General features: G+C 55.3%; 1 protein-coding gene across 1 annotated transcript in view; it reads right to left on the bottom strand.

Moving 5' to 3' along the window:
* LOC133361202 (collagen alpha-1(I) chain-like) overlaps positions 1–13,647 on the bottom strand; it is a 43,183-nt gene extending 29,536 nt beyond the window's left edge. Inside the window, exons 1-4 of the mRNA XM_061580086.1 lie at positions 12,892–13,647; positions 6,864–6,979; positions 5,712–5,762; positions 1,840–1,987 (exon numbers count right to left, since the gene is read on the bottom strand). Of these exons, the coding sequence (XP_061436070.1) occupies positions 1,840–1,987; positions 5,712–5,762; positions 6,864–6,979; positions 12,892–12,915 (339 nt within the window). The 5' untranslated portion in view covers positions 12,916–13,647. The remainder of the gene's footprint in view (positions 1–1,839; positions 1,988–5,711; positions 5,763–6,863; positions 6,980–12,891) is intronic.
* Positions 13,648–13,962: the final 315 nt, after the last annotated feature.

The following is a 13,962-nucleotide window of genomic DNA, read 5'->3' on the forward strand; positions in this document are numbered from 1 at the left end:
ATGAGTATGGGTCTCTGGGTCTCTATGAGTGTGGATCTCTGTGTGTCTCTGAGTATGGGTCTCTGTGTGTCTCTATGAGTATGGGTCTCTGTGGGTCTCTGTGGGTCTCTATGAGTATGGGTCTCTGTGGGTCTCTATGAGTATGGGTCTCTGTGGGTCTCTATGAGTATGGGTCTCTGTGGGTCTCTATGAGTGTGGATCTCTGTGTGTCTCTGAGTATGGGTCTCTGTGTGTCTCTATGAGTATGGGTCTCTGTGGGTCTCTGTGGGTCTCTATGAGTATGGGTCTCTGTGGGTCTCTATGAGTGTGGGTCTCTGTGAGTCTCTATGAGTGTGGGTCTCTGTGTGTCTCTATGAGTATGGGTCTTCGTGGGTCTCTATGAGTATGGGTCTCTGTGAGTCTCTATGAGTATGGGTCTCTGTGAGTCTCTATGAGTATGGGTCTCTATGAGTATGGGTATCTGTGAGTCTCTATGAGTATGGGTCTCTGTGGGTCTCTATGAGTATGGGTCTCTGTGAGTCTCTATGAGTATGGGTCTCTGTGGGTCTGTATGAGTATGGGTCTCTGTGAGTCTCTATGAGTATGGGTCTCTATGAGTATGGGTATCTGTGAGTCTCTATGAGTATGGGTCTCTGTGGGTCTCTATGAGTATGGGTCTCTGTGAGTCTCTATGAGTATGGGTCTCTGTGGGTCTCTATGAGTGTGGGTCTCTGTGGGTCTCTATGAGTATGGGTCTCTGTGGGTCTCTGAGTATGGGTTTCTGTGGGTCTCTATGAGTGTGGGTCTCTGTGGGTCTCTATGAGTGTGGGTCTCTGTGGGTCTCTATGGGTATGGGTCTCTGTGGGTCTCTATGAATATGAGTCTCTGTGGGTCTCTGAGTATGGGTCTCTGTGGGTCTCTATGAGTATGGGTCTCTGTGGGTCTCTATGAGTGTGGGTCTCTGTGGGTCTCTGTGGGTCTCTGAGTATGAGTCTCTGTGGGTCTCTGAGTATGGGTCTCTGTGGGTCTCTATGAGTGTGGGTCTCTATGAGTATGGGTCTCTGTGGATCTCTATGAGTGTGGGTCTCTGTGTGTCTCTATGTGTCTCTGTGTGTCTCTGTGGGTCTCTGTGGGTCTCTGTGGGTCTCTGTGGGTCTCTGTGGGTCTCTACGGGTCTCTGTGTGTCTCTGTGTGTCTCTCTGTGTGTCTCTACGGGTCTCTGTGTGTCTCTGTGTGTCTCTCTGTGTGTCTCTACGGGTCTCTGTGTGTCTTTGTGTGTCTCTGTGTGTCTCTGTGGGTCTCTGTGGGTCTCTGTGGGTCTCTGCGGGTCTCTGCGGGTCTCTGTGTGTCCCTGTGTGTCTCTGTGGGTCTCTGTGAGTATGGGTCTCTGTGGGTCTCTATGAGTATGGGTCTCTGTGGGTCTCTATGAGTGTGGGTCTCTGTGGGTCTCTATGAGTATGGGTCTCTGTGGGTCTCTATGAGTATGGGTCTCTGTGGGTCTCTATGAGTGTGTGTCTCTGTGTGTCTCTGTGTGTCTCTGTGTGTCTCTACGGGTCTCTGTGTGTCTCTACGGGTCTCTGTGTGTCTCCGTGTGTCTCCGTGTGTCTCCGTGTGTCTCTCTGTGTGTCTCTACGGGTCTCTGTGTGTCTCTGTGTGTCTCCGTGTGTCTCCGTGTGTCTCTGTGTGTCTCTGTGTGTCTCTCTGTGTCTCTATGTGTCTCTGTGTGTCTCTGTGTGTCTCTGTGTCAGCGTCTGAATGAAGAACAGGTCTGTCGGGGAAGACAGCGTCTCGATTCTCGTGCCGGTGGCGACGTCACCGTCGGAGCGACGCTGGGGGTAGTTCACTGGCGTCGGCGCTCACCGCCTTGCGCTGCTGCTTGGCCTCGGCGTGGTAGCGCGCCAGGCTGCCCACCACGCGCTCCGCCAGCGTGTCGGCGAGCAGCTCGCGGTGCCCGGCACAGTCGCCCAGCTGCTGCAGCGTCGCAAAGAAGGCGCGGCAAGACGTGTAGCTGGGGCAGGGGCACGAGGGGGGGGGGGGGGGGGTCACAGGGTGGGGGGTGGGGGTCACTCACAGGGTGACACTCACAGGGTGTCACTCACAGGGTGTAGGTGTCACTCACAGAGACACGTGGGGTGTGGGTGTCACTCACAGTGAGTGGGTGACACTCACAGAGACACGTGGGGTGAGGGTGTCACTCACAGTGGGTGACACTCACAGAGACACGTGGGGTGAGGGTGTCACTCACAGTGAGTGGGTGACACTCACAGAGACACGTGGGGTGTAGGTGTCACTCACAGTGGGTGACACTCACAGAGACACGTGGGGTGAGGGTGTCACTCACAGTGGGTGTCACTCACAGAGACACGTGGGGTGTAGGTGTCACTCACAGTGGGTGACACTCACAGAGACACGTGGGGTGAGGGTGTCACTCACAGTGAGTGGGTGTCACTCACAGAGACACGTGGGGTGTAGGTGTCACTCACAGTGGGTGTAGGTGTCACTCACAGTGGGTGACACTCACAGAGACACGTGGGGTGTAGGTGTCACTCACAGTGGGTATAGGTGTCACTCACAGAGACACGTGGGGTGTAGGTGTCACTCACAGTGGGTGTAGGTGTCACTCACAGTGAGAGGGTGTCACTCACAGTGAGTGGGTGACACTCACAGAGACACGTGGGGTGTGGATGTCACTCACAGTGGGTGACACTCACAGAGTCACGTGGGGTGTGGGTGTCACTCACAGTGGGTGACACTCACAGAGTCACGTGGGGTGAGGGTGTCACTCACAGTGGGTGACACTCACAGAGTCACGTGGGGTGAGGGTGTCACTCACAGTGGGTGACACTCACAGAGTCACGTGGGGTGTGGGTGTCACTCACAGTGGGTGACACTCACAGAGTCACGTGGGGTGAGGGTGTCACTCACAGTGGGTGACACTCACAGAGACACGTGGGGTGAGGGTGTCACTCACAGTGAGTGGGTGACACTCACAGAGACACGTGGGGTGTAGGTGTCACTCACAGTGGGTGACACTCACAGAGACACGTGGGGTGAGGGTGTCACTCACAGTGGGTGTCACTCACAGAGACACGTGGGGTGTAGGTGTCACTCACAGTGGGTGACACTCACAGAGACACGTGGGGTGAGGGTGTCACTCACAGTGAGTGGGTGTCACTCACAGAGACACGTGGGGTGTAGGTGTCACTCACAGTGGGTGTAGGTGTCACTCACAGTGGGTGACACTCACAGAGACACGTGGGGTGTAGGTGTCACTCACAGTGGGTATAGGTGTCACTCACAGAGACACGTGGGGTGTAGGTGTCACTCACAGTGGGTGTAGGTGTCACTCACAGTGAGAGGGTGTCACTCACAGTGAGTGGGTGACACTCACAGAGACACGTGGGGTGTGGATGTCACTCACAGTGGGTGACACTCACAGAGTCACGTGAGGTGTGGGTGTCACTCACAGTGGGTGACACTCACAGAGTCACGTGGGGTGAGGGTGTCACTCACAGTGGGTGACACTCACAGAGTCACGTGGGGTGAGGGTGTCACTCACAGTGGGTGACACTCACAGAGTCACGTGGGGTGTGGGTGTCACTCACAGTGGGTGACACTCACAGAGTCACGTGGGGTGAGGGTGTCACTCACAGTGGGTGACACTCACAGAGTCACGTGGGGTGTGGGTGACACTCACAGTGGGTGGGTGACACTCACAGTGGGTGACACTCACAGAGACACGTGGGGTGTGGGTGTCACTCACAGGGTGTGGGTGTCACTCACAGTGAGTGGGTGTCACTCACAGAGACACGCGGGGTGAGGGTGTCACTCACAGTGAGTGGGTGACACTCACAGTGGGTGGGTGACACTCACAGTGGGTGACACTCACAGAGACACGTGGGGTGTGGGTGTCACTCACAGTGAGTGGGTGTCACTCACAGAGACACGCGGGGTGAGGGTGTCACTCACAGTGAGTGGGTGACACTCACAGAGGCACGTGGGGTGAGGGTGTCACTCACAGTGAGTGGGTGTCACTCACAGAGACACGTGGGGTGAGGGTGTCACTCACAGTGAGTGGGTGACACTCACAGAGACACGTGGGGTGCAGGTGTCACTCACAGTGGGTGACACTCACAGAGACACGTGGGGTGAGGGTGTCACTCACAGTGGGTGGGTGACACTCACAGAGACACGTGGGGTGCAGGTGTCACTCACAGTGGGTGACACTCACAGAGACACGTGGGGTGAGGGTGTCACTCACAGTGGGTGGGTGACACTCACAGAAACACGTGGGGTGAGGGTGTCACTCACAGTGAGTGGGTGACACTCACAGAGACACGTGGGGTGTAGGTGTCACTCACAGTGGGTGACACTCACAGAGACACGTGGGGTGTGGGTGTCACTCACAGTGGGTGTCACTCACAGTGGGTGTCACTCACAGAGACACGTGGGGTGTGGGTGACACTCACAGTGGGTGGGTGACACTCACAGAGACACGTGGGGTGTGGGTGACACTCACAGGGTGTGGGTGACACTCACAGAGTCACGTGGGGTGTAGGTGTCACTCACAGGGTGTGGGTGACACTCACAGAGTCACGTGGGGTGTAGGTGTCACTCACAGGGTGTGGGTGACACTCACAGAGTCACGTGGTGGGTGGGTGACACTCACAGGGTGGGGGTCGGTCACCCCCTTAGCTTCCCGTGTGACGCTTTTTTTTTTTAACTAAAACTCAACTCATGAAACATTTATCTTACCTGAACACATTTTCAAACCGAAACTAAATAACAAAAAAATGTCGAAACTAAAATTGTTTTTTAAAAACTAAATGAAGGTTGATATGCACTGTCCTTGAAGTTGATTGGTCCACACCCGAGACAGCTTTTCTTAGAGCCTAGTCTCCATTGGTGTTGGACCAGATGGTGTGTTGTCTTTGAGTTGTGCGCCTTTTGGCGTCATCTGGTCCAACACCATGTGAGACTAGGCTCTAAGAAAAGCTGTCTCGGGTGTGGACCAATCAACTTCAAGGACAGTGCATACATTATCAGAGTTGTGTTTTATTTGTGTCATCTGGTCCAACACCATGTGAGACTAGGCTCTAAGGAAAGCTGTCTCGGGTGTGGACCAATCAACTTCAAGGACAGTGCATACATTATCAGAGTTGTGTTTTATTTGTGTCATCTGGTCCAACACCATGTGAGACTAGGCTCTAAGGAAAGCTGTCTCGGGTGTGGACCAATCAACTTCAAGGACAGGGCATACATTATCAGAGTTGTGTTTTATTTGTGTCATCTGGTCCAACACCATGTGAGACTAGGCTCTAAGGAAAGCTGTCTCGGGTGTGGACCAATCAACTTCAAGGGCAGTGCATATCATTATCATCATCAGAGTTTAATAGTAGGTTTTTACCCTTTTAACTGGTACAAAACTGACACCTTTATCATCAGAGTTGTTTCTTTTTGTTTGCATTTTGACTGCTTGTGTTGTGGTTATTGCAAACATGATGCCTGGTCAGTTTTTGTACCAGTTGAAAGGGTAAAAACTTGTCACTAAATGAAGGTTTTTTCATTTTCCGCACCAGCGGACCGTAGCCGGTTGTCGCCGCCACCGTGACCACCGGTACCGCGGTCGTTCACCGCGGCCGGCACCGGCAACGCCGGCTCGAAAACCCTCGCGACCTACGACGCCTGGCAAGCCAGCGTCCCCCCTCGCCGCGCCGGAGAGCTCCACTCACCTGTTCTCCTCCTCGGTGACGCGCTTGGGCAGGTACTTCTTCTGCAGGTTCCTGCGGGGCACAGCGCACACACGCATTGTGCGTGTGTTGTGTGCTGTGTGTGTTGCTGTGTGTGTGTTGCTGTGTGTGTGTTGCTGTGTGTGTGTGTGTTGCAGTGTGTGTGTGCGTGTGTTGTGCTGTGTGTGTGTGTGTTGTGCTGTGTGTGTGAGTGTGTGTGTTGCGGTGTGTGTGCGTGTGTGCGTGTGTTGTGCTGTGTGTGCGTGTGTTGTGCTGTGTGTGTTGCGTGTGTGTTGTGCTGTGTGTGTGTGTTGTGGTGTGTGTGTGTTGTGCTGTGTGCGTGTGTTGTGGTGTGTTGTGGTGTGTGTGTGTTGTGCTGCGTGTGTGTGTGTGTGTTGTGGTGTGTTGTGGTGTGTGTGTTGCTGTGTGTGTGTGTTGTGCTGTGTGTGTGTTGCTGTGTGTGTGTTGCTGTGTGTGTGTTGCTGTGTGTGTGTGTTGCAGTGTGTGTGTGTGCGTGTGTTGTGCTGTGTGTGTGTTGTGCTGTGTGTGTGTGTTGTGCTGTTTGTGTTGCGGTGTGTGTGTGTTGCCGTGTGTGTGTTGTGCTGTGTGTGTGTGTTGTGCTGTGTGTGTGTTGCATTGTGCGTGTGTTGCAGTGTGTGCGTGTGTTGTGCTGTGTGTGTTGCGGTGTGTGTGTTGCAGTGTGTGTGTGTGTTGCAGTGTGTGTGTGTGTGTTGCGGTGTGTGTGTGTTGCAGTGTGTGTATGTTGCGGTGTGTGTGCTTCCGTGTGTGTGTTGCGGTGTGTGCATGCATGTCCGTGTGTGCATGCATGCCCGTACGTGCGTACCCGTGCGTGTGCGTCCGTGTGCGTGCGTGCCCGTGCGTGTGTGCTTGCATGTGTACGCGTGCGTGCGTCCGTGTGCGTGCGTGTGCGTGCGTGTGCGTGCGCGTGCGTGCACGTGCGTGTGTGTCTGTGCGTGTGCGTGTGTGTCTGTGCGTGTGCGTGTGTGTCTGTGCGTGTGCGTGCGTGTCCGTGCGTGCACGTGCGTGTCCGTGCGTGCACGTGCGTGCGCGTGCGTGTGCGTGCCCGTGCGTGTGCGTGCGTGTGCGTGCCCGTGCGTGTGCGTGCGTGTGCGTGCGTGCGCTGTGCCCGCCTACCGCAGCTGCTTGGCGTAGGAGGCCTCCACATCGGCACGTTCGCGCACAAACTTGGAGAGCCGCTCCAGGAACTCGAGACCCCATCCAGTGTGGCGCTCCACCGCGTCAAACTGGTCCTGGGGGGGGGCAAGGGGGGGGGCGAGGGGGGGGCGAAGGGGGGGCGAGGGGGGGGGGCAAGGGGGACGAGGGGGGGACGAGGGGGGGGGGGCAAGGGGGATGAGGGGGGGGGACGAGGGGGGGTATTAGCGAGCTACGTTTGGGGGCACGTGGCTAACGAGTTACTGAGTTCAGCACCCGTCGGTTTTTGTTGTTGTTGTTGTCGTTGTTGTCGTTGTTATCGTTGTTGTTGTTGTCATTGTTGTTGTCGATGTTGTTGTTGTCGTGTGGTGTTGGGAGCGGCGGCGCAGCGGTGAGCGCCGCGCAACGAACCCGGCGACCCTGGGCTCGACTCCCGCTCACGGCCAACACCGCCGGTGACGATTATCAGGACCGGGCCTCCCCTAGGTCGACTCAGCCTCAAAACGCCATTCGCGGTGTCGTCACCACGACGCTTGTGCCAGGCCATGTGCACCTTGAGGCCACGTGAAGCGTTCGGCAAAAACAACCCCTCAACCTCCTAGTTTTGTGCCGGACGGGCAACGCTGTGGTGGGCAGAGGTCGCAACCGGGTACCCGATACCCGTACCCTACCCGATACCCGGCTACCTGTACCCAGCCGGGTACGGGTAGGCCGTGAGTCACTGGCGAGTCACCGTTTGTCACTCATTTCCCAACGTCTTGTCTCTTCTCACAATTCAAGTTCCTAGAATCAACCCACCCGCGCCTGCAACATGGCTTCATCCCAGAGGTCGCAATCAGGTACCCGATACCTGTACCCTACCCGATACCCGGCTACCCGTACCCGGCCGGGTACGGTACGGGTACGGGTAGCCGTTTGCGACCCTGGTGCGGCCGGGTACGGGTACGGGTAGGCCATGAGTCACTGGTGAGTCACCGATTGTCACTCATTTCGGGTAGGGTAGGGTACGGGTAGGATACGGCTACCTGTACCCGGCCGGGTACGGGTTACCCATTTGCGACCCTGGTGCGGCCGGGTACGGGTACGGGTAAGGAATCAAAACCCGTTTACGACCTCTGCCTGTGAGATCTTCACTCAAAACTGCTCTAGAGGAGGAGTTGTACACCCCTAGCTGACGCTGCTATTCAGCGGCCTAAAATCAAATGTTGTCGTTCAGGATGACGTATGATCTTGTGTTTTGATTTAGTGCGCTGATCTTTAAAGGTGCGTTTGAAAAATTGTTGATACCTCTACTGATGCTCCTGCTGTTGTTGAGTGACTCATGCAGCCAGCTATGGCTACAGGGTCTGGTGGTACATGTTGTTTATGTCGTTTATTGTGAAATTTCGGTCACAGTTCCTATGATCGCTGTTGTTTCATTGCTTTCATGGCTTTATTTTGGTGCATCATGGGATCTCCTTTGCCAGTACCAAAATATACTAATAGGGTTTTTCCCCTCTTTTCTGGCAACAAAACTGACACCTTTTGCAAGGAATCATGCTTACATTAACCACAATACCTGCAGTCAAATGCGTCATCTGGTCGAACACCATATGAGACTAGGCTCCAAAGAAAGCTGTCTCTGGTGCGGACCAATCAGTTTCAAAGACAATGCATACATTATCAGAGCATTGTTTTTTGTTCGCATTTGACTGCAGGTATTGTGGTTAATGTAAGCATGATTCCTTGCAAAAGGTGTCAGTTTTGTTGCCAGAAAAAAGGGGAAAAACCCTATTAGTATATTTTGGTGATTTCGAAAACGTTTTTTGGTTTGGCCATTGATGCTGCTAATCCTACATAATGCACGGGCACATTATGACTTTGAAACCCCCCGCCCACCACCTTCGCATTCCACAAGTAGTGACTAATCCCATACCTGCATTTCCCATAAATATGCTAAATTCCTCTTGATAGGCAAATTATTTTGTCAAGGCGCCCTTCCCCCCTTCCAACCCAGCAGCTTAAATATACGCTGCCAAGCCTGGTGGTGTCTCATTCAGACGCTGTCTTTCCGACAGACCTGGTCTTCACCTGAGGACGGCTGCTTGCGTTGTGGCCGAAACGTCGTGAGAATTGTATTTTATTATGTTTTATTTTTATTATTTTATTATTTCCCTTCTACGTGATGACTTTACCGAAAGAACCAAGAAGATTGGCCATGTTTGTTTGTTGTAGTACGGAGTTAGACTGATGGCTTTAATCTAAGTTGTCTTGTTGTTGTTGTTGTTTTTGTTTGACTTGCATCCCACTGGGATGTTTGCACAGCGTTGGTGTACGGTGATTTTTCTGCAATATTTTGCTGTCTTTTCCTGGATTTTCTGTTTGCACATAGTCACTTTAAGATGTTTTCTTGTTCATGTTTCATGTTTGTTGCGGTTGCACCCGATTCAAGAGCCGAATGGCTCACAGGGCTATACCAAATAAATGAAATTGAAAACCGAGATTGACAATCATCCTCATGGCGTCTGTGACCACCACAGCGGCCAAACGGGGGCTCTGGACGGGTGCGAGGGGCTGGTAACCCCTCCACCTTCAATCAACTACCACTAACGACATGTACACACACACACACGTGTACACGCAACAAAGATCCCCCGTGTAGCCTTAACAGACTGTAGGGGCAAGTGCTGTTAGCGAGCACCTATGAAGGCCGGTACGGCACACGAGGGGGTGGGTGGCCAGCACCACGCCCGACCGCCTTTGTCTCCCCAGTGGCGATGTTTACTACACACCGCACCAGGTACTCATTTCAGGCTGAGTCGACCTAGGGGAGGCCCAGGACCGGTTCAGATAATCGTCACCGGCGTTGGCCGTGAGCGGGAATCGAACCCGGGTCGCTGGGTTATTAGTGCAGCACGGCGCTAACCGCTGCACCACCGCTCCCCACAACAACAACAACCGCCATTCGCCACTAAGTGGCGGTGACGTCACCACGACGCTTGTGCCAGGCCACGTGCACCCTGAGGCTACCACGTGAAGTGTCGAACGCCCGCTGGCAGGAGGTCACGGGGCAGACCCAGCAGGTGCCACGGGTCGACTGACCGAGATGACCGAGATGACTGGCTGATGCACCACCTGTGCCCCCTACTGTGCCAACTTGCTGTGCTCCCCACACACACACAGACACACACACACACGCACACACACACACGGGGGAAACACACATCCCCAGCAATACACAGAGAGACAAGGCGATGTCTGTGATGTCTGAAGGGCTCACAACGCCCTGGACAATCACAACCGTCGCAGGATCAAGGGTACGGCAAGATAGGCGAGTGAGGGAGGGAGGGTGGGACACCCCTGGTGCCTTGAGCACCTAAGATTAGCGCGGTTTGGCTGGCTACGTACGGCGCGAAAGAAGTCCAGCTTACACACTATGCTAAACACTACATAATACACCACACTGTAACAAAAATATACTACGCTATTATACCACCACGACCACCACGACCAACACCACCACCACAACCACGACCACCACCACCATCACCACCACCATCACCACGACCACCAACACCACCACAACAACACTAACACACAACAACACACTAATAGACACATACTCGTAGAGACCCAAACTCAGACACCCAGAGAGACCCACACTCATAGAGACCTACAGAGACCCACACTCATAGAGACCCACAGAGACCCATACTCATAGAGACCCACAGAGACCCATACTCATAGAGACCCACAGAGACCCACTCATAGAGACCCACAGAGACCCATACTCATAGAGACCCACAGAGACCCATACTCAGAGAGACTCACAGAGACCCACTCATAGAGACCCACAGAGACCCATACTCATAGAGACCCACAGAGACCCACACTCACAGAGACCCACAGAGACCCACACTCATAGAGACCCACAGAGACCCACACTCATAGAGACCCACAGAGACCCACAGAGACCCACACTCACAGAGACCCACAGAGACCCACAGAGACCCACACTCATAGAGACCCACAGAGACCCACACTCATAGAGACCCACAGAGACCCATACTCATTGAGACCCATACTCATAGAGGCCCACATAGACCCACACTCAGAGACCCACAGAGACACTCACACACCTGTCTAACTCACACTCACACACCTGTCTGTCTGTGTGTCTCTCACTCCCCCACCCCGCGTATCTCCCCCGTGACGTCTCCGCCATCTCTGGCACTCACCCCACAGGTCCACACCCCACGCCACCACCCTCACCACCACCCTCACCACCCTCACCACCTCCCTAACCACCACCCTCACTACCACCACCCTCACCACCCTCACCACCACCCTCACCACCATCACCACCCTCACCACCCTCACCACTCACCCTCACTACCACCACCCTCACCACTCACCCTCACTACCACCACCCTCACTACCACCACCCTCACCACCACCCTCACCACCACCCTCACCACCCTCACCACCTGCCTAACCACCACCCTCACTACCACCACCCTCACCACCCTCACCACCACCCTCACCACCATCACCACCCTCACCACCCTCACCACTCACCCTCACTACCACCACCCTCACCACTCACCCTCACTACCACCACCCTCACCACCACCCTCACCACCACCCTCACCACCCTCACCACCTCCCTAACCACCACCCTCACTACCACCACCCTCACCACCACCCTCACCACTCACCCTCACCACTCACCCTCACTACCACCACCCTCACCACCACCCTCACCACCACCCTCACCACCATCACCACCCTCACCACCCTCACCACTCACCCTCACTACCACCACCCTCACCACTCACCCTCACTACCACCACCCTCACCACCACCCTCACTACCACCACCCTCACCACTCACCACCCTCACCACCATCACCACCCTCACCACCACCCTCACCACTCACCCTCATTACCACCCTCACCCTCACTACCATCACCACCACCCTCACTACCACCCTCACCCTCACTACCATCACCACCACCCTCACCACCACCCTCACCCTCACCACCATCACTACCCTCACCACCATCACTACCCTCACCACCATCACCACCCTCACTACCATCACCACCATCATCACCCTCACCACCACCCTCACCACTCACCCTCACTACCATCACCACCACCCTCACCACCACCCTCACCACCATCACCACCACCATCACCACTATCACCCTCACTACCATCACCACCACCCTCACCACCACCCTCACCCTCACTACCATCACTACCCTCACCACCATCACCACCCTCACTACCATCACCACCCTCACCACCATCATCACCCTCACTACCACCCTCACCACTCACCCTCACTACCATCACCACCACCCTCACCACTCATCCTCACCACCATCACCACCACCATCACCACCACCCTCACCACCACCACCACCACCCTCACCACCACCCTCACCACCACTCACCCTCACCACCCTCCCCCCCCCTCACCACCACCCTCACCACCACCAGCACTCACCACCCCCCTCACCACCCTCACCGCTCACAGTCACCCTCACCACTCCCCTTACCACCCTCACCACTCACCCTCACCACTCACCCTCACCACCACCCACCCTCACCACCCTCACCACCCTCACCACTCACCCTCACCACTCACCCTCACCACCCTCACCCTCACCACTCACCCTTACCACCCTCACCACTCACCCTCACCACTCACCCTCACCACCACCCACCCTCACCACTCACCCTCACCACCCTCACCACTCACCCTCACCACTCACCCTCACCACCACCCACCCTCACCACTCACCCTCACCCCCCTCACCACTCACCCACAGGTCCACCCCCCTCACCACTCACCCACAGGTCCACCCCCCTCACCACTCACCCTCACCACTCACCCTCACCACTCACCCTCACCACTCACCCTCACCACCCTCACCACTCACCCACAGGTCCACCCCCCTCACCACTCACCCTCACCACTCACCCTCACCACTCACCCTCACCACTCACCCTCACCACTCACCCACAGGTCCACCCCCCAGGCCATCGTCACTCCCTTCCGACTCCTCGTCCAACAGGCCCCCCCCGCGTGTCCCTCCCCAGGTGTGTGTGTGTGTCTGCCTGTGTGTGTGTCTGTGTGTGTGTGTCTGCCTGTGTGTGTCTCTCTGTCTGTGTGTCTCTCTGTGTGTGTCTCTGTACTTGTGTTTCTGTGTGTGTCTCTGTGTATCTTTGTCTGTGTGTGTCTGTGTGTCTCTGTGTCTGTCTCTGTGTATTTGTGTGTCTCTGTCTGTGTGTGTGTCTCTGCGTGTCTGTGTATCTGCGTGTCTCTGTGTCTCTGTGTGTGTCTGTGTGTCTCTCTGCGTGTCTCTTGTGTGTGTCTGTGTGTGTCTCTGTGTGTGTCTCTGTGTGTCTGTGTGTGTCTGTGTGTCTCTCTGTGTGTCTCTGTGTGTGTGTGTGTCTCTGTGTGTCTCTGTCTGTGTGTCTCTCTGCGTGTCTCTGTGTGTGTGTCTCTGTGTCTCTCTGTGTGTCTCTGTGTGTGTGTGTCTGCGTGTCTCTGTGTGTCTCTGTCTGTGTGTCTCTGTGTGTCTCTGTGTGCGTGTCTCTGCGTGTCTCTGCGTGTCTCTGCGTCTCTGTCTGTGTCTCTGTGTGTCTCTGTCTGTGTCTCTGTGTCTCTGTGTGTCTGTGTCTCTGTCTGTGTGTCTCTGTGTGTCTGTGTGTGTCTCTGTGTGTCTCTGTCTGTGTGTCTCTCTGCGTGTCTCTGTCTGTGTGTGTCTCTCTGTCTCTATGTGTCTCTGTCTGTGTGTTTCTGTGTGTGTCTCTGTCTGCGTGTCTCTGTGTCTGTGTGTCTCTCTGTGTCTGTGTCTCTCTGTGTCTCTGTGTCTGTGTTCATGTCTCTCTGTGTCTCTGTGTCTGTGTTCATGTCTCTCTGTGTCTCTGTGTCTCTCTGTGTCTCTGCGTGTCTCTTGTGCCGCGTCTCTCGTCACCACCGCCGCCCCCACCCCGCTCAGGTGCTGCCTGCACTCAGATGGCGGCGCGCGGGGCACGCCGGGTAACGCCGTCACGTGACGCAGGTAACCGCGTCACGTGACGGCGC

The sequence above is a fragment of the Lethenteron reissneri genome, chromosome 71, assembly GCF_015708825.2.
Source record: "Lethenteron reissneri isolate LAM-NWPU_2019-01 chromosome 71, ASM1570882v1, whole genome shotgun sequence".
Classification (NCBI taxonomy): Eukaryota; Metazoa; Chordata; class Hyperoartia; order Petromyzontiformes; family Petromyzontidae; genus Lethenteron; species Lethenteron reissneri.